This window comes from Phallusia mammillata, chromosome 5, assembly GCF_965637545.1.
Source record: "Phallusia mammillata chromosome 5, kaPhaMamm4.hap1.1, whole genome shotgun sequence".
NCBI classification, from domain to species: domain Eukaryota; kingdom Metazoa; phylum Chordata; class Ascidiacea; order Phlebobranchia; family Ascidiidae; genus Phallusia; species Phallusia mammillata.
Genome location: NC_137256.1, coordinates 13,521,942 through 13,540,433, shown reverse-complemented (window position 1 = coordinate 13,540,433; position 18,492 = coordinate 13,521,942). Strand labels below are relative to the sequence as shown.

Sequence of the window (18,492 nt, the reverse complement as noted above, 5' to 3'; positions counted from 1 at the left end):
ATGTTTCGATAAACCGAAACTTTGATAGGCCTACATCACTAATATAGATTATAGACTATACGGTGCGGTTTTAGCAGCTAAAAATCTTGAAAAGTACGATCTTTAGAACGTACTCAAACTCCAATATTGAGCATTATTTTTTAAAGGATTCTAGATTGCCTCAGTATTTTTTGTTTAGTAACTTTTATACCATTGACCAATTTCACTTTTTTGAAAACTTTCGTATTTTATGTCAGACCCGTGTCGATCGTTGTGACTTCGAATAAACTTTAGATTTAGACACTCAAATTCCAAATGCATATTGTAGATTATTCTGTTCTTTTGGTGAGCTATGTAAAGTCAAAACAAATTTGCAAGTTTACTCACAGGATATGCGTTGCACAGCAGATCTGCACTTTCAACCAACGCAGCAAAAAATTGTCTTTGTTTTAGAAGCGAAGTTCCAGCCATCACCGACGATGTAACACACACCAAAGCGATAACTAACAAAAAAATCAGATTAAGGTACAACAAACTTTTATCACTTGCTTAGCTAACCCATCGTTTCCTACTACTTTTTTTATTCTTTTACAATCTGCTCCATACCTCGGAGTGCCTGTCGTCCGTTAGTAATTCTACGTGGTTGTCTGCTTCTAACGGTGACCAACATAAAAGTACAAAACATGGCTTTTTTGGTGGAAAAATTGCATTGTATAACATTTTTATCACACTTAAACTACTTAGTTTATACTAAACAAATAGAATTTTTGGCAATTTATATCTTAGCCTGGAAGTTACCGAAAGCTTACAAGAATGTGAACTTACGTTGCCATGTTGCATCCTAAAAAAAATCCACGCACATTCAGCTATCTACTTTGCAACAACTAAAACTTTAACGACGAAATTTTATGCGTATTTTCCTTTTTCCTTCTTTGAGGTTAACGTTAAGTTCAATTTCATTCCCATACGTCTTTCTCAGCAGGTGCCTTTTCCCGCAGACAAACCACCGTCTGCTCTTCGCATTTCGTATCGAATTTGATTTTTTTCACGTGCACTTGAACGCGACAAGCAACACATGATGGTACATGAAGGGGCACGAAAACACAGGACACAGCTGCGAAAATTTAGCGGTTGAAAATGTGATAATACTAAGGGAGGGCGGGCAAGTGTAAAAAACAGCAGCAGTACATGGTAAAGAGAAAGGGGAACTGAGAGGTTGAAATCTCGTTGAAGAAACGAGACGCGCTAAACGCAACGCGACTGGGTTTGACAACATTGGTGGATTCCAGTCAGTTAAATAGTTTAGGTAAGTAAGCAACGATCACCGAAAAAGAAACCCCACACAACACCTTTTAAAATAGATTTCTTCACGGGATCTTCGGGTTCGTTATTCCACTTTGATTTCGTTTTAGACTTGACTACCACATCGAAAGCAGAACTTTATGTAATTTGCTGCAGGCCTTTTTTATATTACATCTAATTCGTTGAAAGTTCTTTTTCCTTCAGTAAACTCAACTGAATGACAGCTGTAACGAAAAATGAAATGCACCGAAACGGAAATAAAATGCGCAAAGATGTTTTAAAAACCTGAACAAATTAAACTGGAAAATTAACAAACGACCTGTAAATGTCTGTGGTGACTTTATCGTTTACTCGTTTTTCGCGTTATAGCAATACATAAGCTATATGGCTCTAATATCCACAGTTATGTGATTGAGGTTTAAACTATTCTATGACTACAATCCTGCTACTTAAAGTCAGCAAAAACTTTGCCCAGAAATAAGTGAATTTTTTCGGAATTTTTAAAACTCTGTTTGGAATTTTGCCCAGAAATAAAAGTGGAGTTTTAGTTGGAAGAAGCTTGTGGTTGAAAACTGGAAGGTGGTGTTGAATGAAAATCGAATCACCAGAGTTTACGTCGGCGTTTCCCACAACCGTTGAAGTGTACATTCCATTCAAAGTGTAGATGTTTACGTCCATTTTAAAAACTATATTCGTTCTTACAAAGAAGTAAAAAATATATAAATGTAATATTCGTTACTAAAAAGCAACAACAAACAAAAATTGCCCTACTGTTATTGGTCGTTTTCCATATATTTGCTTGTGCCAACTTACTCTTTTTATGTAGGGGAGACCGGGGATGGTTCGGACGTTTTTTTGAAAATTGCTAATAATTTTTTTTATATGCGTCTCATGAATTTAAATGTTAGTTTGTTGTAAAGGGTAATCCTTTGCCGAAAAAGGGTAGGAGTGTCGCTTGCCAAAGCAAACTAGAAATGCATGTAAAAGGTCAAATTCCCAAGGCTCTTAAGTGTCCGACGTTGCCCCGGTACCGGGGTAACATCGGACATCGCCGGGGTCACATCGGACAGTATACGCTTTTTTGTTTTATTCGAGACATTCGGTAAAAACGACAAACGAAATAATACCGAATCATCTAATATACAAGTCGACTAGGCTAAACTGGTATTTTAGCGCATATTAAAACAGGAAAGGTTGATGGGAAATCTTAGGGCACCCATTTGCCTTTTGGATCCCCCCACTGATACGGGATTTGGCAGAACCATGGCAACCTGGTTACTTTCCACGGCGTGGATGTCTTCTACTAGCGGCTCAACGAATCAATTCACTGCTTTGGGGTTCTTTCTGTAAAATTTTATGTCGAGATCTTTTTCATTTTCCTCTTCATCGGAGTCTTCAAAGTCCACCACTTTGCCTGCACAAAATACTGATCTCTTGCCATGTGCATCATATTTTACGAGTACGAAGTCTCCCACATCAGCTTTTTCTTTTAGCGTGGGTGGAAATGTCTTCTTCACTACACACTTCATCCGTTGATAGAGATTTTTCAGGGGTGAAAGATTCATTAGTGGAAGAAATTTCCTCCAAAATTTTTCGTTTTGCTCGACGCGATGTTTTCTTGTTTTGAACCGTGACTTTTCTTAGTTGCCTTTGTTTTTCCTTCTCTTCTAATAATTTTTTCAGGCGTGTCGGTAGCGATAAATGATCGGCCTCTTTTTCTTTCTTTTTCTGACCTTTTCTTTCCTGGTTTAGCTTAGGGATATGGTCTGACACATTCTGGCGAGACATGGACTAAACACGGGATGTTGGAAGGCCCGGGCACATCGCTACTCTCTTCGTCTGGTTTAGAACGTGAAGTAGACGATACTGTATGTGGAAAGGAAGTTTCCCGTGGTAACAGACCACTCTCTGCCGCTTCAGCACAACTTTCCGGATCAGGACGATCGGAAACAAACGAGCTCAAGAAATCGTCGTCCGAAAAAATATTCTGGTCGAAAGGACAGTTGTCCGACGTATCCCCAGACACGTGGCGACATAAAAAAGCAAAAACATGGCCTCCTGTTTACCTCCTGCTCAAAATCAACGTTTGCTTATTGAAGTGTTGCTTCTAAACTACGACTTCCACCACAAAAGAATTACTTTCGGCTACCAGCAACCAAACTATACCCTTACAACCAAAAATTTTTGAAAGTAGATATTTCTGTTAAAGTCACTTTTTTTATTTTTACTAATCGGTTGAACTACGCATGCTCCCAAACAGTATGTTGCTTTGTAATGGAAGCATGAAGATTTGTTAAAAACGATCACAATGCTGTACTATGACGTCATGTACCTGGTCCGAACTATGCCCGCGTGCGAACTATCCCCGGTCTCCCCTACTGTTTGTAGTAGAGAGATTTGTATCACCCTGTCTGTTTTACACAAAGTTTGTCGTTGTTTGTGTTCGGTTTTGGTTTCCACAGATGGGTAGATTAAAAAACGTTTTCCTAGAAGAACCGCACTAAATAAAATAGAAAATATTTATTGTGTAGAAAAACCTTACCATCACCAACATAGATCGTGAAACTGTTAAAAAGCTTGTTTAAGAATTGCTGGTTCAGGTTCTTAGTACGAAAACGTGTAAACTTTGAAAGCTAAACTGGTCAGGAATACAACATTGCACTTTAGACACAAACCCTATGACTTGAACTGGTGGGACATCATCGATTTCTTTAAAGTACATTATATTAAATAGCATGCAGCCACAGAGACATTTTTACAAATAATATCGACAAATTAATTTGTAATCATAATTTTTAATAAAACGTTGACAGTTATTGTACTTATATACCTATAAACGTTAACAGTATATTTCATTTTGGTCAGCCTTTGTTTGGTAACTTTTTTGACTGCGAGCCGGATAAACTTTTAGGAATGACGCTTCAGAAAGGCCGCAAAGACCATAAAAGCCGGAGCAATGCTTCTTTATTTCATCACAAGTAACCAAATAACGCAATTGTTCGTGCAGAATAATATTAATACTGCGGTAATAGTAAAATATCACAAACACAATAACATAAGTAAGAGTATTGTCTGTAATGTTACCAACTGCCTTTGGTATCTGAATATATTCACAAACACAATAACATAAGTAAGAGTATTGTCTGTAATGTTACCAACTGCCAAAGTATCTGAATATATTCCTACATGTTGTTGCGGGAAAAGTAAATTGACTTTTAAATTTAACTCTTCAACGAAGTAAACTAACTTATAAACTTTTCGTTGAAGTGAAATATTTCAGCACGTTGTGATGACGTCATAACATCCGAATGTGTTGTCACCCAATTTGTGTCATAATAAAAAAACGTTTTATTGACATATTTGAAGCATAAAAATAACAATACACAGACGATTTATAATTAGGCCAATGCAAAAATCTGCGGTTTAGTTTTTCGCATGTTCCAGCAATAAAAAAACGTTTGACACAGTGTTTAATACCGATGCAAATGCAACGGTTTCGGCAAACAGTAATAAATGGAGTTGCAAAATCGACAATTTCAGTGCAAAACTGGGACTCTGTACATCTACAGTCGTTTTAATACGTAGCCACTCCCCACTTATCAGTACAAGGTAGCATTGCTCAAAACAAAAATGTCGGAGGGTCAACTTCCGTTCATGAGACTGCAGTACTGCTACTTTTTTATGTTAGATTTTGCCATCATTCCTTCTACCATCATCTGATCTCGCCATTGCAAGCTGTCAAAAACAATTGATTTTTGTGGATCCGACCTCTAGCGTGAATCTGATACACTAACTGTTTTGAAATTATCACATCAAAAACTCACGTATTTGACAAATATATTGGCCTTTCGAATTACAATCTGAATCATTCCAATCGTAGTCACTGGTATTATATCCAATTGTTTTCCATCCTGGGGTCATTTTTACGCAGTCTTCGTTTCTGAAAAGGTGGAAATGTAAGTAATTTCTTTGCGTACTTTTCACTTCAATCCGCGTTGACTTCAATATTCACCTATAGTTGTCGGGTTGATGATTTCCTTGAATGCGTAAAAACCACTGTTGGTAGGAACCCAGTATGGAACCGTCGCTCCACTTGAATTCCGACTCTCTATCCTTATCTGTTAGTCCTATCCAATGCGCTCCCAGGCCCGATTGGCGCATAAACGCCTTTCAAAAAGAAGAAAATGTTAGAAACAACTAAAGTACATCGCATTTTCACAAAGCACAGTCACGTACCCTTAGAAAGTTGTGCTGCTTGAAACTTGTGATCTTGATTAAATTTCCGTTTTGTGACAAGCACGAGTCCACTGCATTTTGCCAATCCAGCTCATCGCAATGAAATTTATAGCAAATACCAAGATCAGAGTCGACCAAAAACTTGCTTTCACAACAGTCTGTAAAATGAAAAACCTATTTAATGCAAAAAGTTGTCAATATGAAAAAGTTGTGTGAGTCTAACCTTGTTCTTCAACGAGGGCAGGAACAGGGCAATTGTTGTTGGGATATACCAAAACAGCTTTTCTTTGCTTAATGTTGCGGTGAGTGCAGTTGCCCCACACGGTCCAGTGCCATGTGCAATTTTCTGTTAAACATTTGCTGTTACAAATTTGTTTGGAGCACGGAAATACGCTGTTATGGCAAGATACTTACGGCTACAACTTGGGGTAACGTGCGTCCAAGAACCGTTATTTTCACACACATTCGTGTCGTGGTTACGTAAAAAATAACCCTCGTTGCAAGAATAATAACATGATGTGTTGGTGTACAAATTTGAAGTCTTGTTGTCACACGAAACCGTCCCGTGTTGTGGATTTTCCAAAGCTAGACACTCAACTCCTATTTCAACAAAACAAAAACAGATTAGGTGTAATGCTTAATATCAGCACTCCTTATTACTGTACTTTGACACGTAGGAGCTGTTCCGTTCCAGTAACCGTTTTCAACGCAGTTCAATGTTTCCGATCCATTTTTAACATAACCTTCATCGCATGTAAATGTGCAGGTGGAATTCAATCTAAATTCATCATCACAATAAACAGCCGCTCCAGTTGGAAGGGTCAAAGCAGGGCAGGTGACCGCTAAAACAATACGGATTTTATATAGCACAATTGCTTTCGCCACCTACAGAAAACGGATTGGTTTTGTGCCACTCACGTGTACAGGAAGGTTTATCCTTGGACCACATTCCTGTGTGCATGCAAACGCTTGTTGCAGTTCCATTTAGCAAATATCCGAAATCGCACGAAAATCGACAAGTGCTATTGACGTCAAACGCCACGTCAAGAAAATCACATTCCATCAGTCCGTGTGTTGGAGCTTGTAGAGCGGCACAAGTGATGGCTGAATAAAAACAAAAAATGGGTATTTTTCCCAAAGGATAATGTGACATGTTTTTTTAATTCCTGTAACAGCCTTGTGAGATTAGTTTGCATAGAAAAGCACAGGTGGCACACGTAAAAAATGGTAATTCAGACAAAAAGTAGAGAATCTCTACCGTATAATTTTTGGTTCTTTAATGTCAATGCCACCCAAAACACAAGGGTCGGGACTCACATGAACAAGAGGGCGGTGAATTTATCCAGATTCCAGTCAAATCGCATGTATTTGTATTTGAACCAATTATTTCATAACCAGCGTCACACTTGTAAGTACAAGTTGAATTGTAATTAACATCCTTGTCGCACGAAATTGATCCGTGTGTTGGTACATCTGGCACAGAACAGACTCCACCTGAAAATTGATTTTTTTGTATTTCTTTGCTTTATTAACAAAAACTAATTAATTACGTTTGCATGTCGGCGTTGGTTTGCTCCATGTCCCATTATCTGTGCATGTAAGATAGTTCGATCCGTTTAGAACGTAACTTGATTCGCACGTGAAAATACAGCCCAAACTGACGCCAAATTCAATATTCCCAACGCAGGACATTTTGCCGTTGTTGGGAGGAACTAAACTTGGACAAACAATGCCTAAAATAAAGCAACAACAAGTTCAAAGTTAAGTTTTACAGGATTAAAAAGAAGAAGTGATGTATCTTACGTTCACAAAAAGGATTTGGGTTAGACCACAGGCCGGAATCCAGACAAAACGTTGCACTTGGTCCTATAAGCCTATAACCGGAGTCGCAAGCAAAGTGACAAGAACTGTTTACAGTAAAATCTTTGTCCAGTAAAATACAATCCATTATACCGTTGCGCGGCGATTGCAAATCAACACACGTGGTCTCTGCAAAGCCAAGTTTGAAAAATGTCAAATGATTGTCTTTGTAATCAGCCATAAAACCTTTTCGTAGAAAAACTCGTTATGTAAGAACTTACGTTGACATACGCCGGAATACCCAGACCACATGGATGTATTTTGACAAATCCTGTCCGTGCCGTTCAACGCAAGATATCCCGATTCGCATTTTGGTTTACACACCGACCCGACGAAATAATTCCCTTGTATCGTACGGTTTAAATCGCACTCGTAATAGCCATAACGCAATTCTGCAAGACTTTCGCAGGTGATCTCTGGAAAACGAATAGTTAAATTCGATTAAAAGCAAATTACGATTTGGTTAATGGCTGCCAACAAAGTAATTTTCTGCATACGCCGTCTTTACCCATAACTTCTAATAACTTAACAAATTTACTCTGCGTTATTACTTTTGCAAATTCCTTCGTCACCAGACCAACTTCTATTTGAAAGACAAGATCTTGCCCTTGAGCCAATCAGTTCAAAATCCGCGTTGCAAGTGAAATTGCAAACCGTATCATAACTTCTATTTCCAAATTGTCCTCCCGCACAATCCATGATACCGTTTAGTGGCGCAGTCAGCTCAGGGCACCTTTCAACTGCAAACAATGCACAACAGTAAATCAATGTTTGACTTTGTTATGTATTTATATTAATTACTTTCACAAGAAGACTTTACGCCACTCCATGATCCGTTTTCCCGACAATATCTCGACTCGCTGCCAAGTAAATTGGTCCCAAGGTTGCATGACACATTGCATGCAGTTCCGTATGCATAACTACCATATCGTCCAGTACAAGTTATCGAGCCGTATAACGGGGTTGGCAGTTGAGGACAAACAACAGCTGAAAAAGAAAAAAAGCGTTAAAACTATATCGTAACTTTGAAAACCATTGTTACATCTTATTACGTTCACAAAATGGTTCTTGGTTTGACCACATTCCTGTTTCCAGGCAAAACGTGGCAGTCGATCCAACCAGTTTGTACCCTTGATCACATGCAAACTGACAGGTGCTGTTTGTCACGAAATCTTCACCCAGCAAAATGCATTCCATTATTCCGTTACGTGGCGATTGCAAACCAACGCAAGTGATCTCTGTAAAATAAATCTCCTTAACACTGGGTTCTGTGTAGTAAGTGCAGCATCATAAAACTATCGGTGAACCCACTAACCTGAACAATAAGGCTTTACATGTGACCAAGACCTGTTTGCTAGGCACTGTATGACTGAATCACCAACTAGTTGAAACTGTTTCTCGCATTCAAAAGTACATGTTGATGAAAAGGACAAACCTTTGTCGCAAAACACGTATCCGTTGGTAACATTTCCGATATCATTACACTGCCATTCTAAAATAATTCACATTTTTATACATTAAACCAGAGATTATTAAATAATTAATATATTTGGTTCAACCTCTGCAAAATCCTGCATCTCCAGACCAGGATCCGTCAGAAAGGCACGATCTTTTTATTGACCCAACAAGTTCGAAGCCTTGTTCACACGAAACATCACAAAATGCATCATAACTTTTTGCCCCAAATGGGCCATTACAATTTGTACTTCCATTAACGGGTGCAGTTAATGCTGGACACTGAACAACTGTAAAATATACGTCATAAATGAACATCTTAAAATAAATATGTTAATAAAATAGATTTACTTTCGCAGGAAGGTTTTTCCCCACCCCACGATCCATCTCCTTGGCAATATCGTTGCTTGCTGCCCACCAAGGTTGCTCCATGCTGACATGATACATTACACACACTTCCACTACTGAAATTGCTTTTCTCTTCACTACAACTGAGAGACCCATAGGATGGTGCTGAAAGTTGTGGACAAACGACAGCTGTGAAACAAAAGTATTATTAAACTGAAAGTTGGGACGAAAATAGTTTAAATCTAAATTTATGCAAACCTATGCATTTGAATTCTCCTTTTGACCAAGAACCATTGTTAAGGCATCTTTTCGAAGATGAACCAACAAGAGTGTAGCCAGAATCGCAAATAATGTCGCAAGTTGCTAAATATGAAAATGGTCCAAATGGTCCCACGCATTCCAAAATTCCATTCTGAGGGCTGGTTAGTTGCGGACATTCATAAACTTTAAACAAAACAAATAATTGCATGATTTTTCACCAACTAAGGTAAATAAAAATGTCACAAACGCTATCTTACTATTGCAAGTTGAGCTTCCATTCCAAAATCCATAGTCCTGACAACCGATGACTTGATCGCCATAAAGATACGCTCCTTCATTACATGTTGTTGTACATTCACTTCCAACCGCATTTGGACCAATTAAATCGTTACACGTAACCACTCCATACAAAGGATTATCCAACTCGGGGCATTTTATTGCTGTTGCAAAATAATGTGTTAACATTTTTTCTGCTCGAATTTTCGCAAAAAAATCTTATTTGTGTTAAACTAAATATTCAGCAAGACCAAATATATAAAAACATGAAACATATATTCGAGAATAAGTCAAATTATAGGTAAAATTAATTTAAACCTTCACAAGTAGTGTTCGATGCTGACCAAGTACCATCCGGAAGACATGAATACAGAACAGGTCCCATTGCTTCGTATCCATACTCACACTCGACGATACAAAAGTGTTCAATTCCGAAGAACGATTGATACTTGTAACAATTCACGAAACCGTTTTGAGGAAATCGTATTTCTGGACATGTAACGTCTGCAAAAAAATGATGACATTTGACATTTTTATCAACCAAGTAAAGGATAAAAAATAGCGCAATTATTTTTAATTTGATAAAATAATGTAAAGTTATAATTTCATCCAAAAAAAGAGTATGAATTGGCAATGCAACCTTAACAACGCTTCAAAGTGTAAACTTATCATCGTTATTTTTCAGATTGTATGTTTTATTTTAAAATCGTAATCAAATAAACTTTTGACCAGTAACGCACTTTCACAGACACCGGGTAATCCAGACCATGTCCCATCTTCTTGGCACTGACGCGAACTTGACCCGTTGTAGTAAAATCCGTCCAAACAATAGATATTACACATGTCAGAAATCCCGGATCCGGTGCAATTCATTCCACCCCACTTCGGGACAGTCAACTTGGAACATTCAGTAGCTGCAAAAGTGGCTATTGCCAAACATATTTACAAACTCTAAACTACAGCTCTAGTAATCATGATATCGTATACATTTTGTATTTATAATGAGTTAAAATGTACATGTGATCTAACTTGCGACAAGACTACAAAAAAAGTCGTAACCCACAAACACAATCCAAGCTGGAAGGAGAAATGTTCCACGATGCATCAGTAAGTACGTCAGTTTGGGTGCAAATGATCTTAGACCGGTTTTTGTGTTGAAAACCTTTGTCACAAGTCAGTTCGCATTCCGTCCCAACATCACAATCCACATCAAAACACTGAATAGTAAAACAACTTGCGTTTTATGGTAGAATTCGAAAAATCTACACAAACTTTGACTATCGAAATAACTCTGTTCAGCGCCAAATACAATTACTGACTCTAAAACCAAATTCACCTTGCTTAGTGTACAGTTTAAATTCGAGTTTTTGGGAGCAACTGGTAGTGGACAGTAAGGATAACCGACTTCGTTGGTTCCATCCCAAACGCACCTTTGAACAAAGACCAAATTGTCTCACAGCAATACTTTCAGTCAAATAAAGCAACAAAAATGAAGTGTCATATTACTTGATAACCAAACTATGTTAACTAACCGAAGTTACTTACGAAAAATCTTGAACATCTGCTCCCGGGTCTTCTTTTGTCATCGACCACGATCCGTTTTTACTACAAGTTTTTTCGACTGGAGGGGTTGGCTGCGTTTTTCGAAATCCAGGTCGACACTTCAACGAACATTGCGAGGAGAAATATCTGTTGTCTGGTTCGCAATCGTATTCGGCGTTTCGTGGTGGTATAATCTCCCCACAGTCGTGATCTTAAAGTTCACCGAAAAACAAATATAATCCTCCAATTTCCGTTCAATTGCGAATGATCGTACATGTTGACTGCAAAGTACCAACTATAGACCGCCGATAAAAGTGATAAATTTTGCACTCGAGTCTAAACTTAGTTTACCACCAACCAATAGATTCTGATTATTAAAGAAATCTAATGTTATTACCTGTCAGTCCTTCATTGCAGCCTTCACTGTCCGAACAGCAATACCTAAAAAGAATATTTTTTCCCCAAAGGCTCACATCAATATCAGCATTTTATTTACCTGCAAACTGATAGAGGCGAATCAAGATCGTGGTTACACTGTGTCGATGGCCAACTCGTTTTATTGTTTTGTGCGACGTTGTTTAAGCATGCCGTTGATTGCTTGCATCCTTTTCTTATTGTCATCATCGGTTTCTCGTTTCCGTTGCTTACACGGGTGCGAATTTCGGTCTGACACCAATTCTAAAATGCGTTTAACATTGCAATCATATATATATCGTATTTCTGCATATTAGTAACATTCATCACAAACTTTTAAACACGGCATTTTATGAAATACAAAACAAACACCATAACTGAGCTGATTTTTAAATGACAGTTACTATTTCCTTTCAAATAGTTCTACCAATTATCTAGCAACAGCACCTCGCTTTCTGGACATTCAACTAATCCCTGTTGGTTGCATTCATCGTTACTTGATGCCCCCGAACAAGTGTAGCATTTCATTGCACACGCTGAGGTCCATAATAAAACTGCACACAAAAACTCATCATAACTTCTGAAACTCGTATTAACCACAAACTAATTTACACCTACCTGCGCACAATAAACAAATACCAAGAGGGTGTGACATGCCAAAATCCCGCATCGAATACGGTCCCGTGCCTTTGGAGGTTTTATAAATTCTGATCATTGAGAAAATCGTAAGGCGAAGTAGACTTGACTTCAAGTGCTAGCACAAGTACCCAGTTGATTGCATAACGCCCATGCTTAGTATAATAATCAGGCATGTACTTCGGGATTTCCGGAATACGAACGCCATGCTGCTATATTGGGAAGGGAAAGTAAATTAATAAGTGCGTAGCGGTGGGTCGCGTTCTGTTTCTAATCGGTTTTTGGAGCGCCGGTAAAAGGTAATGGCGTTTTAGAGTGTCCCTACCGTCTCTGGCTGCAAGTGTTCACGGGGTAATTAAATTTATTGGGTAATTAAATCACTTGGTATCTATGCACATAGTTTGTTTTGGTACCTACGCTGAACTATGAATAACTTAGACCGAGTGATTTTGTTTGTGTCACGTTTGTGGAGTATGACCCACAACTTAAGTATTGTGAGGTATTTTGTTGTCGATTATAACAAGCTTCTTTTAAATTTCTTACCTTCATGTGTTTGAGTTATGAAAGTGTAAACCTTTCAGTTAAGACTGATGCTTATGTGGATTTGCAACCAGATTAAGTTTTCAAGCTCTTTTTCTACTGTTCAATGTGCACGAAAATAAAATAACATCAATCTGCATGGTTTATTGATAGAACAAAACAAACAAAAAATTGACGCAACACCATAAAATCTACTATGTACAAGTGCTTGTAGGTTAAAATTTACATGAAGGAATTTTAGGAAAGGTTTAACACTGAACGCTGCAAACTTTTTCTGCCACGTTGCCGACAACATCATTGATGTCAGCTACGTCAGCCAAACTGTAAGTGTTGTCTTTGATAGGTTTTGAAGCGATCAAACTGAGATCTTGCAAGTGCGAGCCAGTAATACCAATTGCGATAACATGCGCGTTGGTTTTCCGAAGCAGTTCCGCTAAAAAAATACAAATGCAAACAGGTTTAAAAATATGAAAGGCGATTTACATGGCCCACAAGACATTGCGTTTGTAATATTAACATCTTAATGTTGTAGCATTGTTCAAAATTACCGTTATTTCGTAGATCGTCCTTCGCGTTTCCGTCAGTAAGAACAATAACTACGGTCGGAACTCCTTCATCGCTTCGCAATCCCATTAAGTTTTGAGCGACGAAGTTTAGAGCTTGTCCTTCAGGAAAACAGGGTAACACATGAAACATCCAGTTCGTTTGTTTTAAAATTATCAGTGTGCAAAACACACACACACACACACACACACAATGAACTGAGCTATCTTTCGAAATAAACATTTTGGAAATTTGTACCTGCAAGTGTTCCTTTGCCAGTGTAAGTTAGAAGCTGGAGTGCTTGACCCAAAGACTCTTCTGACACGTGCCATCTTTCACCATTTGGAACAAAAACAGTGGAATCAAAACCGACCAGAGAGACTTGAGTGAATTCGGGGGAAATGACGAAAGAGCTGTACATCTATATCACAAAGGAATTAAACAAACCACATTTGTTGTTTCTCACATAAAAATGTTTCCACTTACGGCCTCGACAAAAGAAACGATTGTTTCAAAGTTTGTTGCTCCAATGCTGCTGGATCGATCGATAACAAACACAAGATTTAGTTTTGCCTTTGGTGGACATTGATCTAAAAATAACAATTGTCGGTTTACACAACAGTTATTCACTAAAAAAATTCATTTAAATCTTTTTATCTATTTTCTAAATAACGTGTGGTGTTGATGTTACGTTGTGTCAATTACCCAAACAGCAAGGTTTTCTTCCGTTCCAATCTAAATCGTTCATGCAAGTCACTTGTTCATTTCCAGAGAGTTCGAAGCCGTCGTGACACGAGTAGTGGCACACTGATCCAACTTTGTGGTCGTCGCTGCACTTCACTGAACCACCACTTGGTGCAACAATAGGGGGACAAACAGATTCTACAAAGCAACGCAGAGGTGCTTAAAAATTAGGAATTCCTAATCTTGAGTGTTCAAAGTTTAGACACCGTAGAAAGCAAAAAAACAAAAAATCTTGCCTGAAAGAAAGAATTTTTACTCACCAACACAGACAGGTAGAATGTTATCCCATGCCATGTAAGGTGCCACACAGCTAACAGTATCAGACGGTCCCAACAATGTAAACCCAGGTTGGCAGGTGAAAGTACAGCTTGAACCGTTTCTCCAACCATCAGTGCAGCTCACATTGCCATTAGGTAATCCGGCCAAAGCTGGCTGGCAAAGACTGATTTGTTCTGTAGTAAAAACAATGGTTTAGGAGAGCACCGAAGGATATTTACTCAAAGAAAATTTTATTTATTATTACCAATCGACTTTTCGCTGTCACAAACGTATCTGGCAAATTCGTTGCATTGCAAGTCTACCCATTGAAAGTCACGCGTTCCAAAACGTCCAGGATCGGATACCAAGTGTACACAACGTTGACCATCACCTACAACAAAAAAGTTGACAAGAATGCTTCGATAACGAGATGCTTTGTGGCAAAATCATGAATTTCAGCTTAAACGAACCAGGCCGAATGCTTGGCTGTTTAGCTCCCCATTTCTGGTAGTCGTATGGTGAAAGAATAGACCCGTCTCTCCAGCGAAGAACACCTGGTTGGTAGCGATCGTCCAAACCAATCCAGGGTCCCAGAACAACAGTGGTTACATCATTTTCGGGAATTAATTTGTTCTAGAAATATAACATTCAATGGTAATCGCATAATAATGTATGAAGTACGTGGAAATTTATGGTATGTTGGGATGTACCAGCAGAATTGCATTGAGAGTGTCGTATTCCTCTTTGGTCCTAATTTGAGCTGGATGGCCGCTTTCGATATTGGCACAGGCGTCGGATGCTGTGAATGATGGGTGTTCAGGATCAACAACCAAGTATTTGAAGCAGTAGAGACCATCAAGGAGATCGTGTCGTGGACATGGAAGATCGATTTCTGTTGCGAAATTTACTGTTACTGTAACAAGCTTACGATTTGATGCAACCCATACCAACAATGCTTACCAGTGCAGTTTCTTCCATTACCAGTATATTCCGACGCACAAGTACAAGTAAATGTCCCAGGTAAATTAACGCAAACGCCGCCTTCATCAGATGGTGAGCAGTCATCCAAGCCTTCGACGCATTCATCGATATCAATACAGCTAAAACCGTTTCCTCGGTAACCGGGTAGACAAGAGCAGCTTAACGCACATGGGAACAAGTTAATGGCACGAAGCTTAATAAGTTAATCTATGTTTTATGAGTCCTTACTCGAAGGATCCAATTGTGTTTTGGCAAGAAGCTTGTTCGTGACATTGGCTCAACAACGAAAACGTACATTCGTCAATATCCCCGCAGAAGTTGTAACCGTCACCTAAGTTACAAAGCATGTGAGTATTTGAGCAACTTTTTAAAACAATTATTTGGAAGTACGTAACGAACCTTCAAAGCCAGTTCTGCATTCGCAGTTGGTCTCATCGATCGAAGGAACAGCAAGGGAGTGACAATCTAAAAGGTTACAAGCTCTAAATATCCATCACATTGTATGTTTCATTCGGGAGTTAACTGACCTTGTTTGCAATAAGGTAAATCGCCCAGCCATGCCCTGGTGTCCAAATCGCACAGAAGTTGATCGCTTCCTTGCAAAGTGTAGCCTTCGTCACAGGAGAATGAGCAAACTGACCCGACTTGGTTGTCTTTAGTACAAGATGAAACTCCACTGTCAAGGAAGATTACGGGAGGAGGAAGAGGATCGCAAATCACTAAAATATACGTAAACTTAAACTCTGCAAGATTCCGCTTTGTAACTATTGGGAACTAGCTTACTAAGTCTGCAGGTTGGCTTATCTTGATCCCAGAGCCTGGTGTCGCTGATACAAGTTGTAACTTCGCTTCCAACCACTTCATAGCCATCCTGGCACGAGAACTCGCATCGTGATCCAAGTCGAGCGCCCTCTGAACATGTCATGCTTCCGTAATCTGGGTCTACCAGCATTTCAGCGTCACAGTAAGAGGCTGGACAGTTAATATCTGACATCGGATCTACAAATTTTAAAGCATACGATGTCGTGACTTGACCTGATCTATGATCGGACAAAGCACCATGGTCAAAAATGTTAAATAATGTAAGTCTGCAACAATTTTCATACAATAATCGCGACTGTGTGGGTATTCCCTTACCGTAAACGCAAGTAGTTTCGGCACCTGACCAAACTCCACCTTCGAGACAAGTTCGGCTGGAAGCGCCAACCAGTCGGTAACATGTATTGCAATTTAAGTTGCACGCGGTATTGATGACTGGCGTATCTGGACTTGAACACGTCACTTTTCCGTTCTCCAGTGAGAGTTCCAAGCAATCAACAACTTGTGTTTTCTCTGCCACTAAACATAAAGTGTTAGCAAATCATAAACTTGCTATGTTTACTTGGATACACTTTACTAGTTCCTAACAAACAAATACCACAATACTCGTTCGTACATAAGCAGCGTGGCTTGGAAAAAGTCCACTCTTTGTTGGAAGATTCACAATCCACTGCCTTTTGTCCGAAAATATCGTAACCTTCTGAGCAGACAAACGAACATCTCGAGCCAAACTGATTGAGACTGGAGCAAGACACAACTCCATTTTTAGGAGGAAGAGTCATCTTAATGTCGCATACATCGCAATCCGGGTCTGTAAATTATGTGCATTGTTGTTGCGTTTATACAGAGATGCAAGTTAACGTGTATTTTCTCATGGGATAGCGAAATAATGCTCGACTTACCGTAGGCACATTGCGCTTCGTCTCCAGACCAAATGTTTTCGTCCATGCACATTCGTCGCTCTGGTCCCACCAGTTTGTAACATTTGTTGCATTCGAAATCGCACACTTCGGTCTTGAACTCCTGGTTGTACGAGCAGAAGGATTTGCCGTTTTGTGGAACTTCCAGTGGCGTGCAAGTTCGTTCTACATTTTGATATAATTTGCGTTTTTATATGTTTTCTTGCCTTATGACAGACTTTGCTTCCATTGAACTTACGGTCCATATCCCCATTGCAGCCAGGTGTTGCGCAGCAATGTCGGCACACGGACAGGGGTGTGTTTCCAACACTGTTGCATTGAGTGATCGGCCAAGCTGGTCTGTAGTTTTGTTTCTCGTTGTTGAGACAAGCGTGAGTTTGCTTGCATCCCTGGAAATCATTTGTGTATTGAAATAGGTAACTTACAATGAAAGAGATGATGAGAAATATGAAATATTACCTTGCTGATTTTCACTTCAAATATGTCTTTGGTGCTCCACACACGAATCTCAGTTTGGCAGGATTGCTGGTTAGCTTGGCATGTTACCAAGTTGCGATTGCATTCTTCGTTGCTGCGGGCATTATGGCACGAAAAACACTGCAAGTTGGTGGACGGGGAGCCAACCCGCGAGAAAAGAATGGAATTCGAAAACACCGCAATGGGTAACAGAAGAGACAAAAATGCCTGAAGAGGATATCGAGCACCTAACAAATAAAATTTGGTTTGAATTGCGAAAACATTTAAGCTATAGCATGCAAAAGTGTACCTGATCGATTACCCGAGTTCATCATGACGTTGCAGAAATGTCGATATAACCGACCTATCTTTAACAAGTATAAGAATGCAGTAGCTGCCTCCTAAAAATATTAAGTTACAATATGATTTAGTTTTACCAGTTACCTGTTGGTTGCATTGCAAGGCTGTGCTTGCTCTGATGTCTTCCACCGTTAATCAAGCTCTTATATAGGAACAAGTGACAAAGTCACCTTTTTCATATAGTCTAACCCTTGACCCTGCCACAAGTAAGAAGGTAGTACCTTTATGTCATTATTTTTACAACCGTGTGTTAACGATTCTTTTCTCAGTGCGACGAATATAACGAGCGTCTACATGCAAACAGACTCATCGTTTCGATGAAGCCGCTAAACATGGCTCGGTAGGGCGATTATGCTATGAGAAGTATTCTAATCATTTAGAATAGAATTGCTTAGGGTGGTTTTACGATGCCCGAACGACATAACGTGTTGCTGTCTGGTTAGCTTGCAGTACATAGAGGGTTGATTAAGATTTATGTTGCATCTCTAATCATCGAATACGCAATTTCAATTAAGTGTGGGCAAACAATTGTTCAGACATTCTCAACTGTGTCAAATAAATG

General features: G+C 39.1%; 1 protein-coding gene across 1 annotated transcript; it reads right to left on the bottom strand.

The window, feature by feature from the left end:
- Window positions 1-4,229: 4,229 nt before the first annotated feature.
- On the bottom strand, window positions 4,230-18,042 carry LOC145229573 (sushi, von Willebrand factor type A, EGF and pentraxin domain-containing protein 1-like). The gene is made up of 49 exons (XM_080094923.1): window positions 17,881-18,042; window positions 17,574-17,818; window positions 17,353-17,503; window positions 17,097-17,279; window positions 16,811-17,005; window positions 16,513-16,713; window positions 16,159-16,374; window positions 15,903-16,094; window positions 15,775-15,840; window positions 15,604-15,706; window positions 15,355-15,533; window positions 15,105-15,286; window positions 14,865-15,027; window positions 14,660-14,785; window positions 14,397-14,588; window positions 14,098-14,274; window positions 13,879-13,982; window positions 13,651-13,813; window positions 13,398-13,514; window positions 13,101-13,282; window positions 12,292-12,427; window positions 12,121-12,227; window positions 11,756-11,937; window positions 11,657-11,700; window positions 11,263-11,470; window positions 11,054-11,147; window positions 10,781-10,934; window positions 10,458-10,643; window positions 10,036-10,221; window positions 9,699-9,881; window positions 9,439-9,624; window positions 9,184-9,369; window positions 8,937-9,122; window positions 8,693-8,869; window positions 8,430-8,615; window positions 8,179-8,364; window positions 7,929-8,117; window positions 7,599-7,793; window positions 7,321-7,506; window positions 7,068-7,250; window positions 6,835-7,011; window positions 6,436-6,621; window positions 6,183-6,359; window positions 5,932-6,117; window positions 5,741-5,863; window positions 5,518-5,675; window positions 5,294-5,448; window positions 5,106-5,221; window positions 4,230-5,016 (listed from the first exon to the last, which is right to left on the bottom strand). The coding sequence occupies exons 1-49, from the start codon at window positions 17,903-17,905 to the stop codon at window positions 4,994-4,996; spliced, it is 7,803 nt and encodes a 2,600-aa protein (XP_079951049.1). The 5' UTR covers window positions 17,906-18,042; the 3' UTR covers window positions 4,230-4,993.
- Window positions 18,043-18,492: the final 450 nt, after the last annotated feature.